Source organism: Acomys russatus, chromosome 3 (assembly GCF_903995435.1).
Source record: "Acomys russatus chromosome 3, mAcoRus1.1, whole genome shotgun sequence".
Classification (NCBI taxonomy): domain Eukaryota; kingdom Metazoa; phylum Chordata; class Mammalia; order Rodentia; family Muridae; genus Acomys; species Acomys russatus.
In genome coordinates this window covers 46,766,891-46,793,439 of record NC_067139.1, presented here as the reverse complement: position 1 = coordinate 46,793,439, position 26,549 = coordinate 46,766,891, and the positions used below count along the sequence as shown (strand labels likewise).

General features: G+C 44.5%; 1 protein-coding gene across 2 annotated transcripts in view; it reads right to left on the bottom strand.

Annotated features, from left to right (window-relative positions):
• Ptprg (protein tyrosine phosphatase receptor type G) overlaps positions 1 to 26,549 on the bottom strand; it is a 684,777-nt gene that overhangs the window by 143,186 nt on the left and 515,042 nt on the right. For both annotated transcript variants that reach the window (XM_051139706.1, XM_051139702.1), the window contains exon 6: positions 3,308 to 3,374. In XM_051139706.1, the coding sequence (XP_050995663.1) occupies positions 3,308 to 3,374 (67 nt within the window). The remainder of the gene's footprint in view (positions 1 to 3,307; positions 3,375 to 26,549) is intronic.

The window sequence follows — 26,549 nt, the reverse complement described above, 5'->3', positions numbered from 1 at the left end:
CACCTGCCTCTGTCTCCCAAGTGCTGGGATTAAAGGCATGCGCCATCATGCCTGGTTTACAGGCTACTCTTCAAGCTGTTGCCTGATTCACAGACTTCAGGGGGCAGCTCCACACATTCTACACCCAGCTCAGTGGTGTCAACCACTACAGGAAAAATGAAAGACACTGCTTGTAAGATCCACTGAGCATTTCAGAAGAAAAGATGAGCAAGTAGACCAGCAACTGTGTGTGTGTGTGTGTGTGTGTGTGTGTGTGTGTGTGTGTGTGTGTGTGTGTGCATGTGTGTGTGTGTATCAGTTGGGAAACTCCAAATGGAAGCTGCGGGGCTCTAAGCTATCTGTGAGAGTGGCCTTTGGCACACTCCTTCCAGAGACAAGCTAAGGTGAGGTACACCTTCATGAGAGTTCTCTCATCAAGGTGAACCAGCCAGTGAGCATCCATGAAAGGAATCACAGGGGGCCCTGACTATCCCACGCAGGGCTCCATGCAGGGCAGTCTTGGCTCGGGCTTCTCTGGTGTCCTAAGACTTTTCAGAGCCTCTGCAACTTCATGCTTTCCTCCCTACCCTCAGAATGAACACTCTCCTCAACCGCATCCGTCTTCTTAGTCTTCCCAGGCCATCTGTCCCCATGAGAAGCCTCCCTTTCACTGACAACTCCATCTTGGCATCTGATTCACACAGACCACAACAGTGACCAAGTGACAGCTAGTAATTGTAGCCAAGACCAGCTAAGCCATTGCATCCCGAGTGAAGGACCATCAGAGATTCTTCTTGCTAACAACAAAAAAGCCAGATGATAAGAAGTTAACATTCTAAGGTATGACCCCTAGAGGTCAAGAAGTAAGAGCCGCCTCAGAAATCCACATTGATTCCTTCGCACTTCACACGTCCTCCAACACCACTCCCTAGTCAGAGAATCTGTGAAAAGCATAATTATTTATGCCCCTTCAAATCAGCAGCTCACACAAACCCCTCATAGGACCTTCAATCAAAAGTGCATCTAGCGTCAACAAAAAGGCCTTTCAACTCTTCAAGGTGTCCATTCCCTTCTGGGAGGACGGCATGCTCTACACCCCCTTCCTCACCCCACCCCCGCCCTGTGCCTCTGTCCACATGTTCACTTTCTCCTCTCAATCTGAGACAAGCCTCAGTGGTTTTAAGCTCCATCCCTCCCCTTTGTTTTCTATTTTTATACGCTGACATTTTTGCTTGTGTGTGTTCTTTTACCTGACTTAGACATTTAGTTGCAATTTATTGAGCAGCTACTGCTGCCAGGTATGGCATGTCGTCTTTCTGCCTTTATGGAGGCTCTTACTTGGGGAGGTATCACATGAGTAGAAAACCAAAAAAGGTGGCCCAGATGTTTGAGAGAGAAACCTGGATGATGCCACAGCAAGTAAATGGAGTAGGGAGGGAGGGGCTATTGAACAAGCAAATTTTGAACTGAGGCTGGTGGGCATATAATGCCAGAGGGGAAGAGAAGATGCCAACAGAGCGAACAGTGAAGACTTCAGGAAGAGAAGGGCAAGGGGCCTCCCTTCTTTTCCCTCCCTATAAGAGCTGGCTGCGGCTGTGAACATCTATGGCCAAAAGCACGGGCTGCCTGTGGTCAGGCATGTATCTCGTTGTTTGCAACTCTCTTTCCTGTCAGGGTAGGGACCTGGCATCTCTGCATCTCCCCTAAGCTAGGTAGGGTGTTATGCATGGAGTTGGCCACACCCCTTTCTGAATCACTCATGCCCCATTCCCCACCCCTGCCCAAGATGACATTAGGTGGGGTTTGGAGAAGGCAATCAGGTCACAAGCAAAGAGTCCTCAGAGATGAGACAAACAGCTGTGGAGATCTGGGAGATAGCTCGATAGTAAGGTACTTCTAACAGCGACGCCCTGGTTTTGATTCCCAGATAGGGGTGGGGTGGGGGCTGCTTTTATTAATACAGATCTGGAAGGGAACAGTGTAAGCTTCTTCACGTGAGAAAGCTGCAGGGGAAGCTCTCAGACTTCATACTTTGCTCCGTTCTTTGTATATGTGTCTTTAATATCATGCACATATGCACACAGTGTGCATGTGGAAGCCAGAGGGCGGCACTGGGTGCTTTCCTTGATGGCTCTCCACCTTAGGTTTTGAGATTTCGGTTTGGTGAGGGTCTCTCACCAAACCTGCAGCTCATAGATTAGGCTGACTGGTCCACCAATGACATCCAATGGCTATCTTGTCTCTGCCCCTCACCCTATGCCGCCAAGCTTGGGTTTTTTATTTTTTATGTGGTACAGGAGCTCTGAGCTCAGGTCTTTATGATGGTACAGAAGGCACTTTATGATGGAGCCATCTCCTCAGCTCTCTATTTTTGTTTCCACTTGGTTTATTCTTGTTACCTGCTGCATGACTGCACAGAACAATTAATGCTCAATCCAACTTAATCGGATGCTGATAACAAGTTTAGTTTCCCTGGAAGGGGTATTCGTTAAGCTCGACAGAGCTGGCTCATGTCAGAAGACAATTCTTGCAAAAGGTGTGAAGACGGTGTATCACAGTTGTGGGAACAGAGGGAGATTTATTATGGTTACTAATGCTATTTTTGTCAATGTCTTTGGAATTCTAATTAGATTATTAAAACTTTACAAATCATTACATGAGATCCAGACGCAACACCTTCCTGCAACAAGGGTGCTTCTGAAATGAGAGCGTCCCGGTGCCACAGGTAATGATGCATCACTGATAATAAAGTTGCAGGGAAATTCCGCCAATAAAGCCAGGTGGAAGAGACAGAACCCATTCATCTTACTTCCTCTCCCAGGTTTATGCCAGAGGGTATGATGCCTGCTGTATAGAACACCAGCCTCGTCTTTTGCATTTTAGCAGCTGCATGGTGCTGGGTCACAGACTGTGAAGTTTAATGTATTGTCCTGGCTACTTATATTTTTCCCCTAAAATCTGAGAGGCAAATCAAAAATATTTACAAGTGACATGACACTTGAAAAAGGAATAATTTTAGGAGAGAAATGAGACAAATGGCAGATTCAGCGCCTAAGAATCGTATATCTTAGAGCATTTTGATTTACAATGCAGACGTTCAAGGAATACCTGAGGGGAAACAAATGGCTCGCTGCTAACCCAGGCTCATTTGCAGGTTATAAATGCAGGTGCTCTTTACCCACCAGATAATGACTCTCAAGCCCATCAACAGCAGAGGGCAAGGAACAGTATCCCTGCCCTCTGTACTGGGCAAGATAGGCTGATTCCCTCAGGTGCAAATCCAAGCCCTTTAGTTTCCAGCCACAGGAAGAAGATGATGCTTACTCACCATGATGGACGACGCCCTTCAGCCCGTGGATGATGGGATCCAGTGCAGAATTGTCCCTTGGACTGACCTACATGTAAAGGAAACAGGACCAGTTAAATCTATCCTGGCATTGGCTCCAACAGCTGAGATGTAATCTTCTAAAGAGAACTGGGACAGAAATGACATTTTGCCCAGTGGCTGGTTTGCCACATAGGAAGCCATCTCCATAAGGAGGTCCTTTAATGGAAGCATCTAGCAAGCTGCTTTGGTCTCTCTCACATATACCATGGTGCTCACCAAATGCCAGAAATTTATGGAACAGTAAAGTTGAGTGAGGAAGTCTAAATCACAACAGAGAAATTTCTCAGAGTACATTATAACCAGAGAGAAATATCACCTTCGTAGTGAAATCTTAAAAAGCTGTTGCTCCATTTTATTAAAAGCAGGTCCTGATCAAGCTAAGAAGTCATTGAAAGTTCTCAGAGAACAATCTGCCATTGACTGAGTATTTCAACACCTTCTGGTAATTGTGTTTTTCCTTTCTTCTTAGAAAATGTACTAGTCCCCTTCCAGTTCATGCTTCTCTGTGAAGACTCCAGGTCCCGGGGAAAACCCACATCCTCTATGCATCAAAGCCAACGGCATGGAAAGGCCGGCTTAAGAGATCTTGTCTCTATCTGCATCTTCCTTCTGGGGTTGATGTCTCCCCAGACCAAGCTGCCCCACTCCTCATTGTCCATGTGCCCACTAGTTCATTCCTCCAACTTCTAGATTCTACTTAGCTTATTATTGCCTTTTCCAGATTAAAATTTCCCCATCATGCTATAGTTATAATTTTAGGTACTATCACTTAGATATGAACAGTGAGATATTTACACATGAAATGTAACGATGTCTGGGGTGTGATTTAAAATAATCCAGGAGTGGGTAGCAGCTTGGGGGTGCGGTGGGGAGACAGAAGGCTGGTTAAGACTGGATTATTTAGGACCTTGAGTGACAGGTATAGGATGGATCAGGACACATCCCCTCTACTTCTATGTATGTCCTTTCCCTCCCTTAAAAATAAAGAGCTTTTCAAAACCCATTATCTGTGGTTACCAAAGTTCCTTCACTTTTCCCCTTCAGAGACTGCATTTCCTATTAATCCACTTCTAATATAATGAAGCTGAGATATTGATGAACCGTTCAATGTGCAGCAAGACCCAATTTGCTGTTTCAGGTTAACTCAGAGCAATCCAGAGCCAGCCCTATGTTGTATTTCTAGGAACCACAAAGGTTATGCACCACTTCCAGCTTCAGCAGGTGCCTCTACCCCTACTGAGTTGCTCTCTTGGAGAATAAGCCACACATTTCTGTCTCTTTTCTGATCCAGCATGACCAAGACACAGCAGTGGCTCTCTCTATACAGGGACACACCTGCTCTGCTAAGGGAACATGTGATCACACCTAAGATATTTTGGGTTGTCACAATGACAGGAGGTGGAGGTGGGGGAAGAGTCCACAGAGCCCCCGACATCCAGTGGGGGAGAGAACAGGATCACTGTTAAACATCCCATGTGCTCACAAAGGCATCTTTCAACAGTTACCTGACTTCAGAGGGGAGTGGTGCAGAGGTGAGCTGAAGAAGCACCCTTTTCTTGAGAACAGTGACGAGATTTCAGTGTCTGAAGCCCCAAGATGCACGCACATGTGTGTGTGTTCAGAACATACAGACTGTTATGCAGTCTTATGTTTACAGACTAATAACAATATATTGTAGAAGTTGGTCCTACATTGTAAACATTACAGATGATAGAAAAAAGGAATGACAGACAGACAGACAGGAGGGGACAGAGGGAAGGAGGGGACTTGGGACTAAGAACAGCTAAAATTCTGGAAGTTGACATGACTGAGCCCTTGAGTTGTCTGACATGGAGCCCAGATCAGGCTATATAGTGATTGAAGTGTAAAAATGTGCATTGAAAGCCAACATATAGCAAATATTCATAGGATATACCAAATTCAAAGAATAGTTGAAGAACAACTGTATTTCCATTAAGTAATTGATCAAAAATTTAAAACATACCAGAAAAAAAAAAAAAAACACAATGTAAGACTATAAGATAAGAAACTTTCATCAGTAAATGTTGTCATCTTTCAAAGGCCCAGAATAGAATAAGACCCAGAGAAAAAGCCATGCCAGGAGCTACAGGTAGAAGAGGGGTTTGGATGAGTGTCCTCTACCCACGTACTTAACTCTGTCTTCCGTGGGTGCTAAGGGAGGGAGCTGGTGGAACCTTTAGGAATTAGGGCCTAGTTGGGAGGTTCTTAGTCATTGAGGACATGCCCTGGTGGGGACTGTGGAACCCTAGGCCCACCCTCTTTCTCTTTAGTTCACTGAGGGATAAGGTTAGCATTCCTATTCGTTCCACCATGTAATGCCCACCTCAGGTCCAAATGAACGGGTACACTCAATGGTGGACCAGAAAAGACACAAATGTAAGCCAAAGCAACTGTTGTCTGGGTCAGTTATCACATGTATCTTACTATGCAGCAAGAAGCTAACACAGAGGGGCTTTCTTTGATTCAGGGGAGTAGAAATGTTCATGCGAGCCTAATTACCTAACCCCCTGAAGTCTGTGAAGAGACAGTGACGTGGCCAGCAACTCCTGTCCTCCTTGCCAACCTCCCCACTACAGTTCCTCATCAGGAGTAGTGTCAATTTTTCCTACCTTTGAAACTAAATGTCTATCTTACTAATAAGTATAAGAGGAACCAGGTGATTGTGACAAAGGCAGATGCTCATAAACACTGGGACCATAAGGTCACCATGAGAAGAGCCTGATGTGGCCTATCTCGGGCTAGAAGGGGATGGGGAATGAACATGGGCACCCCCAGCTGGTGTCCTTCTAGACTGCTAACTACCAAAAGGTGAGCAGGGCCACATGAAGCCACACCTGTGGCCCGTGGGGGACTGCTGCCCTCATCCCACCAGAACTGACCAGCTAACGCACAGGATCCAGAGATAAGACTGCAACTGTTACTTCAACCGGCTGGGGTCATTTTTTTTCTTCCAGCAGAGTAAACTGTCCGTAGTAGAGCTTTTGTGAGTGTGTAGAAGCTGAGGTTGGAGGAACCCTATGATATCAGAGACTTCCCCACTAACAGGATGCTGATGTTGTGCCCTAAAGGTTTCTGAATACGATTCCTTATCAGAGCACATCAGCTGATCCAACCCTTCACAGTAGTGCTCCCTCCGCTGCCTATGGTGGACGTTCACTGTTTACATTTAGCCCACCTGTAGCCAATGGTGATCTGAACAGACTAAGTGGAAAACCTCTAGCAGGGTGTTGGTGGGGCATGTCTGTGGTTCCAGCAGTGAGAGAAAATGAGGCAAAAGGGTCAGGAGCTCAAAGGAAGCTTGGGCTACTTGGGACGCTGTCTCAAAAAGTAAGCAAGGAGAAAGAGGAAGAAGAGGAGGAGGAAGAAGGTGAGGGAGGGGGAGGAGGGGGATGAAGAAGAGAAGGAAGAGGAGGAGGAGGAAGAAGAGGGGGTGGGGGAGGAGGGGGAGGAGGAAGAGGAGAAGGAGGAAGAGGAGAGGGTCCTTAAAAGAGAAAGAAATAATTCCTACGTTTTAAATTGAACACTACTGAGTTCAGACACAACTTGCTGATGTCTAGGACATAAGAGGAGCCCACTGCCCTGTGTGCCAATGTTGAATTAGCTCCCTTCCTGTTCGTCTCTTAGTCCCACCATCTCAGTTTTCAGATCCGATGTCCCTGTAGCACTCATGTTCAAGTAGCCATCATTTTACTAACGAATGGCCTCAAATGCCAGCAATGTTATTGCGGTACATTGTTATAATTATTCTATGATTAGTTTGCTTGTTTGTTTGTTTGTTTTGAGACAAGGTCTCATGTAGCCCAAGCTGGCCTTGACCTTGCTATGTGGCTGAGGATGGCTTTGAATTCTTGATCCTCCTGCCTCTTTCCCAAGTGCTGAGATGGCAGGTATGAGCCTCCATACTTGCTTTCTAATTAGTTACTATTGTTAATTTTTTACTGTGTACACCAATTAATTACTCTATCAATTAAACTTTACTGTAGATATGCATAGATAGAAAACTTATAACTTACAATATAGTAATCATTATTATATCGTATTATATTGAAATAATAATATAACTTATCTTGGGTCTGGTATCACCTCCAGGTTTCAGCAACTGCTATAGGTCTTGGAACCCACCCCTGGCAGATAAGGAGGATTACTGTACTGTGAAGCTCTGTCCAGGATGAGAAGGGATGTTTTACAGTCAGGGAGCCCTTCAGTGCATTTAGTCTTGTCTGATGGTGTGAAGGCTAAAAGGAGGTGCTCCTAATCCTCCATGACTGACACCCGCTGATAACATACAAGTGGAAAATAACCAGGCAAACTAATCCAAGCTCAATTTCTGTTCACATGTGATTACAGCATCCCTGAGTTCAACACTCAGACCTGGGCTCCTCTAAGCTCAAAGGCCTGACCCCAGATTCAAAGCAACCCCACAATTCAAAGTCTCTATAAGTCTCTTCAGCTTCTGGTGAGAAGGCAGGCAAGGAAAAAGGGAAGAAAATGGAGCTGTTGGTTAGGCAAAGAACCTTCCTAAAAATACTGGGCTCGCTCTCCAATCCGTGGGCAGGTAATACAAACGGCATGCTAATAAGTGGATTTGTTCCAGGAAGGCAAAGCCCTCACTGAATAATCCCTTCCACTGACTGTTTCAATCAATTTGCCACTTAGACAAAATTGTGGATATCAGCTAAGCAATGCGGGCAGCTTTTCAATGCGACAGTGAACAAGGCTACTTCAGCAACCTGTGTTTACATTCTGGTTTCCGTTCCAGCTAGGGGAGGCCAAGAGGGAGAGAAAATGGAACTCAGAATCAGGCACGAATCCTCCCAGCTTCAGTGTCCACATCCTTAGAGTGGAGACATGTTCTAAAGCCTTCTCTGGGGAACCAAACACAGAAAGCACGGAGCCTGAGGCTTAGCATAGGCAGTGTCTGCCTGGGGTGGGTCCTATCGGATAGCAAGTCACCCTAAACCCTCACATTTAAATGAATGCCCAGCAGCAGCATTCCTAGCCAGAGTAATACCTCTTTGAGTTCAGATTTCAAAAGATGCAAGTTTTGCTAGACATCCACTCAGTTTTGTAATACGCCGCTCATTTTAGAGCCACACGAGGAGGTTTCCTGGCTCTTGAAGCTTGCTGCCTTCCACTTTAAGATCAAAGAAGTTGCACGGTAATACAGAGACGCCAACCCTTCCACAAATGAGCTTTAAAAGGATGCGGGGGGGGGGGTGGTGCATGCACACCCACCTCTCCCCACACTTTGTGCTTGAATTGAAAAACTTAGCTCCCGGCAGTTCCAATTTTGAGCAGCTCTATAGCTTTAGTCATCTTCAAAAGGGATGGCACATAAACATGACAGAGGGCTCCGAGTCAGCGCCTTGCAGTTGTCTTTAGATATACCGCCAACACATGGAGACATTGTCAATATAGGAAACTCATATGGAGTTTGGGGCTAAAGACTAACTCCAGGCACAAGCTATGGAAATCTAAAACAACGCATTTCCCTTGCAAGTGATGGCTCACTGCATGGGTTGGTCCCATTACTGGGTTAGTAGGCATGTTCTCAGTTGTCTCTCTATGGATGCTTATTCACAGCATGGGCTGTGCTTATTTCCAACTTGGAGCAAACTAAAACAGAGACAGAACAGCCCTGGCCGACCGTGAGTGCCACATTCAGACAGGCTCCCTTCGCCTTTTCCTGAACCCTGTGCCATTTGCCCTTTGTCTCAGATTCTAGTAATTTTCTATCTATCATGTCCTGGCCATCTGGTAGATAGGATGGCCAAGACAACTTCCTTGCCCCAATTCTGACACTGCCAGCTGTAGCTTTACTACCACAAACCTCAGGTCCAGCCAACAACCAGTCTCTTGAGGAAAAAAAAAAAAAAAAAAAAAAAAAAAAAAAGATTTATGCTTGCAGAGGGTAGCGCTAAACTATGAACCAGGACTGCAAGGGAAGGTGTCAAACAGCAGAGAATTTGCACGGCCTTCCTGAACTGTAGAAATGATACATCAAGCCCCGAGGGTTAGCAGATAACTGTGCATTCAGAGGCTGACACACCTGATCAGGAAGAGGGCAAGGGCATCCCATGAGGTCCAATTTCACACCAGTCTCCTCTCCTTCCATTTCTCTCATCTAAGAGCCACACAGCAAGGAGACGAGTTTCTTTCATTCTGACGGTAACAGCTCAGCTACCTTTCACTGCACTTTGGTATCTCTTGCTGTTAAGAGCTTCCTGGCACAAACCACTTTCATTCTAGCTTCCTCTCTGCTACTGCATTTCAGGGGCCCTTACCTGCAGCTATGATGATGGCTTTCTGCTGTTAATGTTAAACGTGTGTGTGTGTGTGTGTGTATGTGGGCGCGCGCGCATGTTGGGCACAAGCCAGAGGATGCTGGGTGTTTTGTCCTACCATTCTTTTCTTTGTTCCCTTGAGATATTGTCTGATACTAAACCTGGAGCTAGGACGGTATGCTGGTTAGGGGTGTGTGTGTGTGTGTGTGTGTGTGTGTGTGTGTGTGTGTGTGTGTGTGTGTGTGTGTGTGTGTGTGTGTGTGTGTGTGTCTTCCATATAATAGTCAGTTGAGAGAGCCTCAACTGAGAAAACATCTCTATCATACTGACCTGCAAGTAAGTCTGTGTAGGTGTTTTCTTGATTACAGATGGATGTGGGAAGGCCCAGCCCTTGTGGTAGTACCACCCCTGGGGAGGTAGTCTTGGGTTGTATAGGAGAGCAGGCTGAGCAAGCCAATAAGCAACATTCCCCCATGGCTTCTGCTGCTGTTCCTGCCTCACTTCCCTCAGTGAAAGACTGTGATTGGCCTTATAAGCCAAATAAACCCTTCCCACCCCACCCCACAAATTAGTTTTATTCATGGTCTTTATCTCAGAAAAACAACAACAACAACAGCAACTGTAATTAGGATAGATGTTAGCCAGCAAGTCCCAGCAATCCTTTTGTCTCTGGCCTTCAGTGTTGGGGTTATGGGTGTGCATAACCATGACTAGATTTGTGTGTGTGTGTGTATGTGTGTGTGTGTGTGTGTGTGTGTGTGTGTGTGTGTGTGTGTGTGGCCAAGATAGGGTTTCTCTGTGTAGCCTTGGCTGTCCTGGACTTGCTTTGTAGATCAGGCTGGGCTTGAACTCACAGAAAGCCATCTGTCTCTGCCTCTGCCTCCCTGAGTGCTGGGATTAAAGGCATGCACCACTACATCTGCCTCAGGCCTCTATCTTTAAGTGGACTCTGGGGATTTGAACTCAGGCTCTGCTTATGCAGCAAGCTGTCTAACCTATAAGCCATCTTCCAGCCCCCAGTGTTAAACTCTCGAAAGTAATTTAGGCAATATGTCTATGCACATGGGGGGGGGGCATGCATAGACACTAAATCAGGCCCTACTAAGCTATATTCCAACCACTCTCCCTTTCCTCAGTCTTTTATTTGGGACTCGGAAATACTGTTTCTTGTGTACAGCCTAGAGTCTCAGTTTGGGATGCTCAAGTGTCTCTTCCCTTTTGACATCTCAACATCATCCTCTCTGCTGCCTGTCATTGCTGTAACAGGATTAGGCAATGTGGGATCCAAAGGGATGAAGCACTTAGCACCCTACATCACAAGGGAATCAAGGAGGAAAACGAGGACAAGCTTCAGAAGGAGGCAAGGCACAGGGAAGTGGGCGGGGTTCTCGGGGAGTGTATAGTAAGGCTGTAGGGCTTTCCCTGAAATGTCATTTAAGAGTACGCTCCTCTTCAGAAGGCCGGCTTAAAATGGGACTATACAATTCCAAAGACAAGAGCTTGAGACGTGGCTTAACTGACCAGAATACTCGTTAGCATAAGGACCTGAATGCAGGTTCAAGAACCCATGTAACAAAAGCCAGGCATGGCTGTGTGAGCTTCTAAGCTTAGCACCGGGCGGGAGAGAGGCAGGCGGATGAGTGGTGCTTGCTGGCTAGCAGCCTAACTTCAGGTTTGGCGAGAGACCCTGCTCTGAGGGCATAAGGTGAAGAACAGTAGAGCCAGACACCCATCCAGACATGGAAACTTGCACACAGAACTGGATGCAACGAACCCAAAACATGTTTGCATATAACACACAGTACAGTATCAGAGCTTCAGTCTAACCTAACAGCTTTCTACAGTGTCACCCCAGCTTCACCTACAGACAACCCTTGCCCAAGGGGAAGGATCTGCTCCTTGATTATCATCTCACTGCCCACACTTGAAAGACAGACTTCTAGGACTAGTTGCCATGGGCAGAAAAAGAATTCCTAATGCCGTATCCCCCAGCGAAGGATAGACGTGAAAATGAAATATAGTCATAAGTGCTAACAGGATTTGAACTCCTCCCTTTTTAACAGAGCACAAGTCCCATCATGTCCTAATTACTGTTACCTGATATTCTTGGTGGTTACTAGTTAATTCTTGAGTTATCCATCTCCAGAAAAAGCCACAGATCTGTTCAACATCAAACTGCGTCAAGACTGGCTTGCTTCCTGTCCGTATATGTACAGATCACAGTGTCCAGAGTGTGGTGGTCACATCCGTTTCTGTGGCTTCAGTTCACTCACACTCAATGCAAAGCCACAGAGGAGTGAGAGAGTGTGAGCAGGGTAGGTGTTTGGTGAAAGGCACCAGCACGGGCCGTGTCGGCTTTTGAGCCTTTAAACGTGTCTCCTGGTAGCTGCAGATGCTGTTCCAGTGCCCTGTCTCATCTAAGCTAGTCTCCTGCAAGGAGAGCAGTCTCTCAGACTAGAACGTGCAGATGAGATTCCAGACCTGTAAAGCCCAGCCTGAAGTCTTCAGCTACAGCCTGAGACAGTACTGTCTCACCGGGCTATTGTCACGACCTTTGAATTGAAAAGGAGAGAAAATGTATGTGATCTGGGGGAGCCTGGGGCAAAAGAGCAATGGATTGCAAGCTCAATGGCTGGCCTGGAAGTTTCTCTCTGCCTCTGTGCAGCAGTGATGGACAACTCCTACCCTCCCTGGGTAATACTCCCACCATGCATTGCAAAGCCACAACAACAGCAAAAGCTTAGGGGAGAAAGCAGGGCCAGCTGCTTCCCAGCATAGCAAGAGACTTCAACCAACACACATTAGACGTGAACTCTCACCTTTGCTTTTTCATTCCCTCCAAGCAAGAGGCTGCTCCAGGCATTCCATTTACAAAAGACCTAGCATCCAGACAGGGCTATGTAGGGACTGCTGTAAATCCCCGCCATGTATGCAGCAAGAAAAGTACAAGACACAAGGCATGCTGGATCAAAGGGCTGCCAGACTGATCCTCGTGGTAGGAGAAAATCCTTTTCTAGGAGCAGAGAATGCCATTCTCACATTAGAAAGGCAGGAAGAATAGGTAAACAGTTGAGGGGTCGCACGTGTAAAATATTTAAGTGGGGCCTGCGGGGGGGCGGGGCAGGAAGGTTACTGGGACAGCACTTGCCCATATGTAGAACTCCTTGAGTTTGATGCCTTTAGCGCTAGGTGGGGGACAAAAAGGAAGGTAGATAAAATATTAAAATGACATGATGACTTGGGGCTGTGAATCATGGGCCGCAGGCTGCGTGCAGCCCCAGGATAGCTACGAATGTGACCTGACACACAACCGCAAACAAAATAGCATAGTTTTGCCCACATTTTAAAAATGTGGTGTGTATGTGGTGTTTGCCTGTTCAATAATGGTGTGGGTGCTGGTCTCTGCCTCTGTTTGTGTGTGCATGAGGCAGAGGTGTGTGTGTGTGTGTGTGTGTGTGTGTGTGTGTGTGTGTGTGTGTGTGTGTGTAGGATACTGGCTGAATTACTCTGTCGTCCATTCTTCTTTCCCTTAGGCCTTTCATGGTCTTTGCTGTATGTGGAGCCTGACATTTTTCCAGGCCAGTGTTCAGGAAGTCTCAGGGATTTTCCTTGTCTCCATTCTCCACAGTTACCAGGTTACAGGCCAACACGCCTGGCTTTTTATGAGGCTGCTGGGCATGTGAACTCTGATTCTCCAAGCCCTCTTATCCATCCTCTGAGCCATCTTTCTAGCCTCGTGACTGCCTTTTTTTTTTTTTTTTTTTTTTTTTTTTAAGCCCTTATAAAGTTCTCGAGTGAGGATGTCGTAGATGACAGTGTTGCATTACAACGTCAAAAGGCTGACTGTACGGAGAGGTGATGGGTAAACGTACAGTACTCTTAATCTACTTTACATGTCCCCAGTTCTTTAATCTTACTCATTCAGTGAACATGTGCTGAACAGCCACGGAAAGCTGTGCTGTGCTGACTCTAGGGGGACTTTAAGTAATCCCAATTCCAGGAACTTGGGGCCTCAGAGGGACTTGCACTAATGCAGTAGCATGAAGCAAAGCAACGAGGTCACCTCTCCAGTGTGGTCATAAAAGGTCCTAGCCTCTGTCTCGATGGCAGGCATCAGTACTTTCTTAATAGCTGTGTTGGAGAAGCTCATTTCCCAAAGAATCACAGGTAACCTTTGGCCACTGGCTAGGGGAGAAGTAATGTTCTCTTGAAGGAGTGACCTGGGCCAACAACCCGAGCAAGCCTGGAAGTAGATCATTTCCAAAGTGAATTTCCCAACGAGCCCCAGCCCTGGCGGTCAACTGGACAGGTGAGACACCTTGAATCAGAGGACCCAGGACCTTCGCAATGGGTGTGTGCTGTGTGTAATACTGTATTACATAGCAACAGACTACCAAAACTGGCGTGTTAACCAGGATACGGCACTGAGCGAATTGTATAGCTGACCATCTAGTTCTCCCTAGAAGGCCGCAAAAGGGACCGTCACAATGCATCTCCCTTACACGGTGACACCAATTCGCTAAAGGGACTTGATTGTTTCCATCCTTCTAGCTTAGCTCCTGCCCCTTTGCGGACCTCAGCTGCTGGCACTGGGGGTCAAGCAATGCAGCTTTAAGTCAGGTTCCAGTCAAGAAGAACAGAGGAGTAGTAATGAAAAAGGTCAGCGAGCAGAGCAATTAAGCATCAATAATCAATTCTGAGAGACGAAGCTATTTCAGTAGCTTTTATGTTTAACCAAACATAGGAAAGCAGTAAATTGCAGCACAGAATCTGAGGCCATCATGAAAGGGGTCCCTGGGCACAGTTCAGGGCACAGTGTGGCAGCAGGAGCAGCTGTTCAGACTCCCGGCAACCAAATGCAGCTCATCGTCACAGCACAGCGCTCTTTCACGGAGGGTGTTTCTACTCCAGCCTCCTCTCAACACTGAATGATCGCTCCATTAATGTAGTCTCTGAAGATGGATTAAGTATCACTTCACTCTCCTGAGCAATACCTCATAGGCCACCCCCTATTTTGGATGGTTCTCCTACATAACAGGCTTGCTGCCCGCCACTATAAGGGAGACACAGGCTCCCTGCTGCCGTCCCCTGAAATAAACTTGCCCACTTGTCTGCACGGCACACTTCATTCCCAAACAGTGGCCGCTGCATCGAGCCACCATTAAATCTATCTCACGCCTGATTTAAGAGCCTCGGTTCAGCAATACCTTGAACATCACAATTGGACTATTTAAGTGGGTAAACATATCTCCATCCGCTAATTGGAAGAATTCCTGTCTCACAAGTGGTAGTGCGAATGAGCCCAGCTCCATCTCAGAGAGGACGCGGATGGACGTGAGCCGAGCATTTCAGCTTTGTATTTAAAATGTACCTGAGTTCAGCAGAGGATAAAATTAAATTGCAATGAGGAAGGACAGAATCTTTGCCAGCAGGCTTTGATTGATAGATCATGCCATTTGTAGCAGAACGGAATGGGAAACAGAAAGTCTGTTCCCAGCTATCACTGCCTCACTGGGGCAACTTCCTCTCCTTTGAGAGAATAATATGACTTTCTCCACAGAGCATAAAGTTGCTCACTCAGGCACCAGGACTCCAGCACTCCAGATCAGCCACTAGTTCCAGGGGGGAAGGAGGAAACTCTGCAAGGGGAAGAGAGGCTCCCAGTAACATTCAGTGATTTAGCTTATAAAATGATCATTGACAAGAGCCTAGGAAGCAGCAATGACTTAGAACAAACATGGATCTCCTGAGCTCCATGCAATGAAGCCATTAAAACAGCTAGTTGGGTATGGAAGACTAGTTAGGGATTAAGTGCAGAGATTTCTTAGTTCATCCGTATGTGCTTGTGTACGTGTGTACATGTTTGTGTTGGAATGTGTTTGTGCAGGCCAGGAACACATCAAGTGTCTTCCTCATTTGCTATTCACCTTATTTTTTTGAGACAAGATCTCTTACTGAACTTAGTGCTTGCTATTGGCTGGATTGGTTGGAGTGGCCAGTTTTGCCCAAGGGACCTTTCTGTCTTTGCCTCCTAGCACTGGCACCACAGTGTGTAAACCATCACACTTGGCTTTTGACATAGCTGTTGTAGATCTGAACCCAGGCCCTTAAGCTTGCAATGGCAAGCACCGAATGAGCCATCTTCTCACACCCAAATGCAGAGACTTTAAAACCATGTTGGTTGGTACAGATTCGAAATCTGGGTTTGCTCTTCAACTATACATATGCGATCATGCATGGACGCACATGTGTGTGCACACATGCACGCACGCACAGAAATCTATATCTACTCCACTTCTAGTCATACACAGACTGACTGTGTTGGGGTCCTGAGGTAATGTGAGTCAGTTACGATTCAATCACTACTGCCTTAATCTTTCAACTTCCAATCCTTCACTTCAAGAAAATAGCTTTCGCAGCTTTTCACCCAGAGACCCAAATCCTGAAACCTTCCTCCCTTTCTTGATGGTACTTCGGCAATCCTTGCTGGTTCTGCCTGTGGAGCACACCTGAGGCTAACTTGTGCTTGTCTTTCTGTGTCCAGCCTGGATTGCTGTAGTAACTGACCTTCACTGCCAATGTTGAGGCGAGATGAATGCATATCTCTGGGTGTGCCTGATTGCATTTCCAGAGGCAAATTAGAAGATTTGGGCTCTCACAGATTCAAACCCTGAACAGACTATTGGGAAATGGAAGAACTGTGCAGAGTGGGAGAAGCAGGTCACCAGGATGTGGCACTTGGGGGAGGGGCTGCTAGGCATTGGTCCCTGCCTGTAGCATTCCGCTCCCCCCCCCCCCCCCCCCCGGTCTGACTTGAGGTGGGCATCTCTTCCAAACTCTCCCATCACTTCGCTGTTCTTCCTCACCGTGGGCCCCAGCATCAGTGGAGCCGAAGTTCATAGACTGGAACCTCCCAACAGCATGTGGCAGCAGAAGCTCTCCTTCCCCAGCTTGTTTATACCAGGCATTTTGTCAGTACAATGAGAGAGGTCACTAAAAAGCCATCTGTCTCAAACCTAATCTGACTGAAAATAATATGCCCAGGAGGGCTGCTGCATTTGCTCTTTCAATAACCTCAAGGCTGATAACAGACACGGTTCTCATGTACACCCTCTGCAGGAGTCACTCTTTCTCAGCCCAGGACAATCAGCGAGACAAAAACACAGCAACGACAGAGGGAACGCTGTCTGCCAAGGCCTGGAATGGTAGTTAGGGCCCTGGAGAGCTCTTACTCCTGTGGCCTACAATCAATCTTGACAGCTATCTCTCTCTAACTAACTGTACCATCCCTTTTCTCCAAGTAATGGTATCTTACAGCTCTTGCAAATCTGTGTGACCGCTCATTTTCAATTCACTGGATAACAGCAAAAGAACCTCAATGCCCATAGCACTAAGAGGGGGAGCAAAAGCAAAAACTAAACAAAACTCCAACCTGGAAGAGAAGATTCTGTACACCCTCCTACTTCCTGGAATCCCATATGCAGTGGACAATGACCTTGAACTTCCAAACCTCCTGCCTGAATAGGCTATTATAACTGTTTATGCAGTGCCGAGGATTGAACCCAGGTCTGAGCCACATCCCCAGCCCACAAAAGGGAGATTTCCTGCCTATCACAAGACTTTAACAACCTCCAAGTTACCAACAGTGATATAAATACTGACAGATGCGGCATTAGTAGATCAGCAGTCTGAATTTGTTTGATTTTATGATACCCTGCAGCAGGAACCCTAGAGCTTCCCCCACTTCAAAACTTTTTTGAGGAATGACAGATTGATGGTCCTTCCAAATGGTTTGACTAGCACACAAGGAGGCTCCCTACCATGACACAGAAACCGCCCAAGTCAATACCCTGTGCCTGTTCTTAAGCAACACATGAACATCTCCACTGCCTAAAACATCTTTTCATGGGAGTGATAGTCACTGCCAAGTGACTCTGAAAGACTGCATTGTGAATGGAGAGAATTCACCTGGTAATGTTCGCCAAGTGCAGTCTTCTGCACACGGGACAGGCTCAACATTCTGGGATAACTTCCCTGATTGCTCCAATTTGGTGGTTGTTGTTGTTGTTGTTGTTGTTGTTGTTGTTGTTATTATTATTATTATTATTATTATAGAGGCAAACGTTGTAACAACACAGCACAGGTTTTATTGACTTCTCAAACAAAGTAAAGCTCTGCAAGGGCTTCTTGAGTAATCCTTGGGGGGGGGGGTACCAGATTCCAATAAAACAAGGCTTGGGGCATGGGCTCCCACACTGAGTGTCTCAGCAGGTGAGAGCATTTCCAATGCTGGGGGCACTCTTGGACTACATGTGCTGGATTCAGTGACATAAAAAATGGACCTGCTGACTCTGAAAAATTATTTTAAAGTAATTGGCTATGCGCTCCTTAAGGTTCTCAGGTAAATGGACACATCTAAGTTAGGTGGCCTTTGTACCAGGTGTGGCGGCACACACCTTTGGTCCCAGCTCTCAGGAGGCAGAAACACTTATTCTTGCTGTAAGGAATCCCATCACACAGAAGCGCCATGGTTATAATTTATCAAGTGATGAGAATTGCTGACGGCAATTCTCTCCCCGTGGCAGAAACAGCTACCGGCTTGATGCGCTTTATGGAAGGTTTGCAACAGCAGAGAAATGTGAGCAGGGTGTAAGAAGGGAGGAAGCATAGCAACTATGCTCAACTTCAACTCTATCTCAGAGCACCAAAAGGTGTATGCCCGGTACCAGAACAGATCCTCAATTGGGAGAGCATCATGGTCAAAAATAAGGATTTGAGTTAAGCTGAACAAACCACTTAACCGCCTCAAGACTTAATTCCCTTAACTTGGAAATACAGTATCAACAATAAGCCCTTAACAGCTGCCATGGGATTTGATACAACAATCCATTTATAGAACAAGCCCCTCATGACACTTGCTGTTACTGTAGTTGGAAAAGTTGCTTACCGTATACAGAAAGCTTGACTGGCTAAGTGTGGCAGATATGAGACTAAGCACCATCTTCCTCTGGTTCCGAGGAGTTGATTTAGTGACCTGACCAGGCTTGGGTTCTACACTGAGGGTCTACTCCAGCTCATGAGCTTATTTTGAACAACCACTCTACTTACATTCTCTCCAATCCAATCGTTAGAAACTGCCTTAGGTCAGTTACCTCATCTCTGATCTAATTAAATTCTAAATAGTAAAGAGAAATTAACAGTGGTCTTGGGTTTTGCTCCCAGAAAGCAAGAAATGAGCCTCATGGTCTTTCCTCTTTGATAAGCCATTTCAGAGACACCCATCTGTTTATGGCTCCACATCTTGGAAACCCGTTTGATACAGAGGAGAGATCACAAATTAGCTGATAGTCTGCACCACAGAAACGGGGATGTTTTTCTGAGTGGGTTTTTAGTCATCTGCATTCATATTGAGAGATAAGGCAAGAGGAAGGTTATCTATGAATTTGAGATACATTATATATGGTCTCCAGTGGAGCCTAAGGGAGATTAAACTGCTGTCGGGTTGGTAGTCGGGCCATGAGGGTTCAGAATAATCAGGTGGTAGAATACTATGAGGAGAGGCTAACATGATGACAGCCTGAAAAACCTTCACTTTATGGATTCCTTGGAAATCTATTATACAAGCTCTGACTGTGCCTCTGTACAATTAAAGTATTCAGTCAAATCCCATGCTAGCAAGGCTAGGCCCCTGTAACAGCCCCAGAGTATAAATTACCATACGTAATTTGAGTTTGAGAGAAAAATAAATCACTTTAAAATTTAACTTTGCAGGGGCCAGCATTCCTTACTCTGCTCTGACTTCTTGGTCCTTTGCACAGAGGAAGTCCGTGAAGGATGCTGGCCATGGCAGGTGGGAATGAGGAAGAGGTGATGTGGCAACAGCACACGGACCTTTGAGCAATGATAATGACCTCCTTCAGAACTTAAAACATCCCCTGTATATATATGACCAAGTGAGTGCGGCCATATCTGATGAGTGCACTGTGGTGTGGACCAGGTATTTTTAGAATCAAAACCAGGTGTTCTGATGGAAATCTACTTCTAAGAATGAATACAAAGGGTGAAACTCCATTGAAATCATAAGGGGACAAACATGAACACAACACTTCTGTCTCTGTGCTGTTCATTATAGGAAAAAAGAAAAGAAGTAGCTGAAAGTCCACTGATTGCCTAGTCCTTAAGTAAGCAATGCAACAACAGTTAGACTAACACTCTCAGGAGGCTAAAAAAGATAAAGAAAAATGACATGTGCTAACACTCACACATGACCATGGCATGCTATTAAGGTTAAACATACTTTAGAGCTTCACCATACTTAGGTAATGTGGGTTCATAAATATGCTTTCAAACATCCGATAGAAGGAAGAAAGATCAAATATGGCTGGTTCTCTCTTAATGGCAGGATTGAGGCATTCCATTTTTTTTTCCTTTTTTAAATAGACTAATGGTTGCCTTTATTAAGAGTTTCCTTTTTTAGAATATTTTTTATTATAATTTATTCACAACACATCTCAATTGTAATCCCCTCCCTCTTATCTTCCTGTTCCCACCCTCCCTCCCTCTTCCGCTGCCCTAGACCTCTCTGACAGGTAGGGGCCTTCTCCCCCACTGTCTGACCCACAGCCTATCAGGTCTCATCTGGATAGCCTGCATCGCTTCTTCTGTGTTCCCATAGGACCTCTCCACCAAGGAGAAGTGATCAAATCTTGGGAACCAGAGTTTGTGTCAGAAACAGTCCCCTGCTTTTCCCCCACCTTGCCATGTGGAGAATGAGCTGTCCATCAGCTACATCTGAACGGGGGGGGGGGGCAGGGCTGTCTAGATTTATGCTTGAAATGTCCTTGGTTGGTGCATCAGTTAGTGCAGGCCCCCCTGGGTCCAGATCCACCAGCCTTGATGATCTCCTTGTGGAGCTCCTGAAACCCCCACCTTTCGATTTCTCAACTCTTCCATACTAATCACAGCTCTTCGTCCAGAGTCTGGCTGCAAGTATCATCTGTCCTGATCACTTTCTGGGTAGAATCTCTCAGAGGACATCTATGTTGGGCTAATATCCACTTGTAAGTGAGTATATGCCATGTATATCTTTCTGGGTCTGGGTTACTGCACCCAGGATGATCTTTTCTAGTCTCATCCACTTACTTGTAAATTTCAAGATTTCCTTGTTTTTGATAGCTGAATAGTATTCCATGGTGTAAATGCAGTACAGTTTCTTTATCCATTTTTTTAGTTGAGGTACATCTAGGTTGTTTCCAGATTTCCTCTCTTATGAATAAAGCTGCTATGAACATAGTTGAGCAAATGTCCTTGTTGTATGGTGGAATATCTTTTGAGTATATGCCCAGGAGTGGAGCAGCTGGGTCTTGAGGTAGCCCTATTCCCAGAATTATGAGAAAGCACCAGATTGATTTCCAAAGTGGTTGTAAAAGTTTGCACTCCCACCAACAATGAAGGAGTGTTCCCCTTTCTCCACATCTTCTCCAGCACGTGCTGTCACTTGAGTTTTTGGTCTTAGCCATTCTGATGGGTGTAAAATGGAATCTCAGACTCATTCTGATTTGCATTTCTCTGATGACTAGGGACACTGAGTATTTTTTTTAGGTGTTTCTCAGCCATTTGATATTCCTCTGTTGAGAATTCTCTGTTTAGCTCTGTATCCCATTTTTAAAATTGGGTTGTTTGGTTTTGTGGTATTTAATTTCTTGAGTTCTTTATATATTTTGGCTATTAGCCCTTTGTCAGATGTAGGGTTGGTGAAGATCTTTTCCCAGTCTGTAGGCTGTCATTTTTGTTCTATTGACAGTATCCTTTGCCTTACAGAAACTTTTCAGTTCCAAGAGATCCTATTTATGAATTGTTGATCTTACAGCCTAAGCTGTTCATGTTCTGTTCAGGAAGTTGTCTCCTGTGCCAATGAGTTCAAGGCTCTTCCCAATTTTTTCTTCTAAGAGAGTTAGTGTGTCTGTTTTTATGTTGAGGTCTTTAATCCACTTGGACTTTAGTTTTATGCAAGATCTATTTGCATTTTTCTACATGTAGACATCCAGTTAGACCACCACATTTGTTGAAGATGCTATCTTTTTTCCATTGTATGGATTTGACTTCTTTGTCAAAAATCAAGTGTCCACAGGTGTATTGGTTTATATATGGGTCTTCAATTCTATTCCATTGATCAACCAGCCTATTTCCATGCCAGTATCATGCTGTTTTTATAACTGTTGCTCTATAGTACAGCTTGAGTTCTGGGATAGAGATTCCTCTGGAAGATTTTTTTTATTGTACAGGATTGTTTTAGCAATTCTGGGTTTTTGCTTGTTTGTTTGCTTGTTTTGTTTTTCCATATAAAGTTGAGAATTGATCTTTCAAGGTCTGCAAAAATTGTGTAGGAATTTTGATGGGAATTACATTGAATCTTTAGATTGCTTTTTTACTATCTTGATTCTCCCAATCCATGAGCATGGGAGATCTTTCCATCTTCTGATATCTTCTTCAATTTCTTTCTTCGGAGACTTTAAGTTTTTTTCAGACAAGTCTTTCACTTGCTTGCTTAGAGTTACACCAAGATACTTTATATGATTTGTAGCTATTGTAAAGGGTGTAGTTTCTCTAATTTCTTTCTCAGCCTTTTTGTAATTTGTATACAGGAAGGCTGTTGATTTTTTTTTTTTTAGTTGATTTTATATCCAGCCACTTTGCTGAAGATGTTTATCAGATGTAGGAGTTCCTTGGTATTATTTTTGGGGTTCTTATGTATGCTATCATATCATCTGTGAATAGTGATAATTTGACTTCTTCCTTTCCAATTTGTTTCCCCTTGATCTCCTTTAGTTGTCTTATTGCTCTAGCTAGGACTTCAAGTACTATATTGAAAAGATACAGAGAGCCTTGTCTTGTCCCTGATATCAGTGGAATTGATTTAAGTTTCTCTCTGTTAAGTTTGATGTTGGCTATAGGCTTGTTGTATATTGCCTTTATTATGTTTAGGTATGTGCCTTGTATCCCTGATCTCTCCAAGATTGTAAACATGAAAAGGGTGTTGGATTTTGTCAAATGTTTTTTTTTCTCCAGCATCTAAGGAGATGATCATCTCTTTTTTTCTTTCAGTTTGTTTATATGATGGATTACATTGATGGATTTCCATATACTGAACCACCCCTTCATACCTGGGATGAAGCTTATTGACTTGGTCATGGTGAATGATAGTTTTGATGTGTTCTTGGATTTGGTTTGTGGGTATTTTATTGAGTATTTTTGCATCAATGTTCATAAGAGAAATTGGTCTGAAATTCTCTTTCTCCATTTTTTTTCTTAACAGACACTTTTTTTTTCTACAAACACTGTTGCTGTGCATGTTTGAGTAGGTACATGCATGTATTCCAGAGAGTAACCTTAGGAGTCATTAACCAGCTGCCACTCACCTTGTCTATTTATTAGTTTATTTTATAGACATGATCTCTGCATAGCCCTGGCTATTCTATACTTATTATGCAGATCAGGCTGGCTGTAAACTCAGAGATCCCCACCTGCCTTTTCCTTCAGAATAATCCCACCTTGCATTTTGAGACAGGGCTTCTCATTTGACATGAGAACAGCCAGTTCAGCTAGACTAGATAACCTGTAAACGCCAGAGATTCCCCTGTCTCTGCCTCCCAAGAACTGAGGTGACGAATGTGTGTCCCTATGCCTTGCCTTTTTTTTCCCCTTAAAACATGAGGATGACATGGATTAAACCATATAATCTGCTCTGTTGCTTTGATGGCAAACCGTTTGCCAACTAAGACATTGTTCAAGACTGACTATCTTTAAAGATGCAAAGAAAATAGTAATCTGCATTTTGAAAAACATATTGTATTAAAAACTTAATATTCAAATTATTTCAGGACTGGGGAGATGGGTCAGCGGTGAAAGGAACTTGCTGTTCATCATGAGGATCAGAGTGGATGCCAGCACCTACATCATGCTGCTCAAAGGTGTCTGTAACTCAGCGCCAAGGGATCTGGTATGTTTCTGGCCTTCACACACACTCACACAGACAGACCGATAGACAAATAAATCTGAGAAAAGGGATTATATGTAAATGCTGATTCAGTTACAGGAGTATCAAATTTGACAGCATATTTTTACACATTGGCCTATTTGGCCTATGTATTGTGGTAGTTAGTTTTAACTGTTAACTCAATACCACCTAGAGTTTCAGTTGAGGAATTTTCTACATCATCTTGGCCTGCTAGTGTGTTTAGAAGGTAATTATCTTCCTGGTTAACTACTGTAGGAAGTGCCACCCATTGTAGGCAGCTCTTATTGGCCCTGGGCAAAAGTAGACAAGGTGGATGGACGGGAAGCAAAGATGAATATGGTATTTCTTTGTTCTTGACTGTGGGTGCAATGTGACTAGCTGATCGAGTTCCTGCCTTGACCTCCTCCAAATGATGTCCTGAAATCTGGAACTGTAAGTCAAGAAAAAACATTTTTCTCCATGTTGCTTCTTGTCAGCAGCACAAATGACATTGGAACAGAAACTGGTACTGAGGATGGAGTTTTGCTGCGATAGACCTGACCATGTGAGCTTTATGCCTTAATTTGTTTTTTTTTGGGGGGGGGAGGACTATCAAGACTTTGGAACTCTGGGCTGGAATAGTCATTGAGGACTGCAGTAACAGAGTAATGGGCCTTCCTGTGGGAGCTTAGAAGACTGGAATGCTCAAAGTAATAATGGCAGTGGAGGCCCAGAGCATGTTTCAGAAGGGAACAAGAATTCTGTTGCTAACTGGGGTGTTCGTTGGTTATCCAGCTGCTATTTTGGCTAAGAATGTGTGTGTGCAGATCATGCAAGGGTGGAGGAGCAACTGTGGTTGTCAAAGAGATGATCACTATTGAAGTCAAACCTTCTAGGCTCCACTGACAAAATCAGAACATGTTTCCTTGGGACCAGCACTCAGAAGCTCCAATCCAAGGGAGCCGGGCTACATCTTGAGCTGAATTTGGTAATGCAAGCAGCATCCATGTAGCACTGATGTTGAAGGCACACAAGATGTAAGACAAGTGAGTCATGGAGGCCAGCACCTTGTGGCCAGCCTGGGAGTCCCTGTAGAGCTGTCCTGAGATGTTACTAGTGAAGATGAGGCCTCAGTTTCAATGGCATCCCTGGGAAATTAGAGATGTTAGGGCCACTGAACGTCCATCCAGAAGAGTTGTAAGGGTGGGGCCTGTCTATGCCTACAAGAGAAGCTGTGTTTGCTGCTGATGGTGGAGTTGAAGCTGGGAAAAGGGGGATGGGGGTAATAAGACCCATCGAGCCCAGAAGATTATAAGTAGTATAGATGAAACAATGATCTACACTGATCTACACTGCTGAATTTGCTTTTCCCTTAAGAATGTTTATTGTATGTCCCTATTCTTACATTTTGGAATAAAAAAATCTGCATTTTTTTTATAGGGGTCCACAGTTAAAAGACTTAAAAGTGTTAAAATTTCTAAAGACTATGGGACTTTTAAAGTTGAGCCACGGCTTACATTAAGATAATTAACAAATGGCTTTGGAGACAAGAGTTGGGAAGTGATGGCTTAATGTGTTTATTCTTCATGTTGGCAGGGGGTGGACTAGGCTGCTTAGATTTAACTGTCAACAGATACAATCTAGAACAATCTAAGACAGTGGTTCTCAACCTTTCAAATGCTGTGACCCTTTAATACAGTTCCTTATATTGTGGTAACCCTCAGACTCTAAAATTATCTCATTGCTACTTCATAACTGTTATTTTTCTACTGTTATAAATCATAACATAAATATCTGATATGCAGGATATCTGATATGGGACACCCAAAGGGGCTAAGACCCATAAGCTGAGAACAGCTGACTTAGAATCATCAAGAAAGAGGCTTTCAATTGAGAAGTTGTCTATCTAGAGCCTGCTGGCCTGTGGGCATGCCTCTAGGGGACTGTCTTGGTTGTTAATTGCTGTAGAAGACACAGGCCACTGTGGGTGGCACCATCCTCTAGTGTGGGAACCTGGACTGTGTAAGAGTAGAAAAGGCTAAATGAGCACTAGCAAGAGGGTTGGGAGCACAGGGGGCATCATTTTTCTCTGCCCTTAACTGTGGATGTCATGTGACTAGTTGCTTGCATTCACACTTTGACAATGATCTGGAATTGTAAGGCAAATAAACCCTTTGCTAACCCACACTGTTTCTTGTCAAGATGTTTGTCAAAAAACAGAAAGGAAACTAGATATGTGTGTGTGTGTGCGTGTGTATGTATATATTTGTGTGTATATATGCATTAAACATATAAATTAGATATATAAAAGAATATTAATATATTTTAAAGGATTATAAATGAAATATGCAAATTTAATACATTAATTAAAAAATAAATTATAAGTTTAATTATATATGTGAGTTATATAAATTAAATATGAACGATATAAATTAAAAATAAATTAATATAAATGAAAAGAGAATTAGTTTATCCACATCCTTGTGACAGCAAACATATATTTCATTAAAGGCCAACCTAGGCCAATGGGGATAAGATGGCCCCTCAGTGTCCAGCTGTCACTCTGGTTTAGATTCCCTATCAGCAGAGCTTCATGTGACAGTAGGGCTACATTCCTTCCCATGTCCTATCGTGTGCAACCAGGAACAGGCAGACAGTAACAACACTGAGTATCTTAAAGGACTATAGAGAACCTAGTCACACCCTGCCCTGGACAAGGAAATGAGGACACGCTCTAAAAATAAGAACCATTTTCTCAAATACATGCAGACTGTATGAGCTCTCAGTGAGGAATTCTTATTTTCCTCATATAATTCTTCAGCAGATTTTAGGTGCCATAGCCTGCTCTGAAATGCAGACAGACCTGAAGAAATGGATCCCA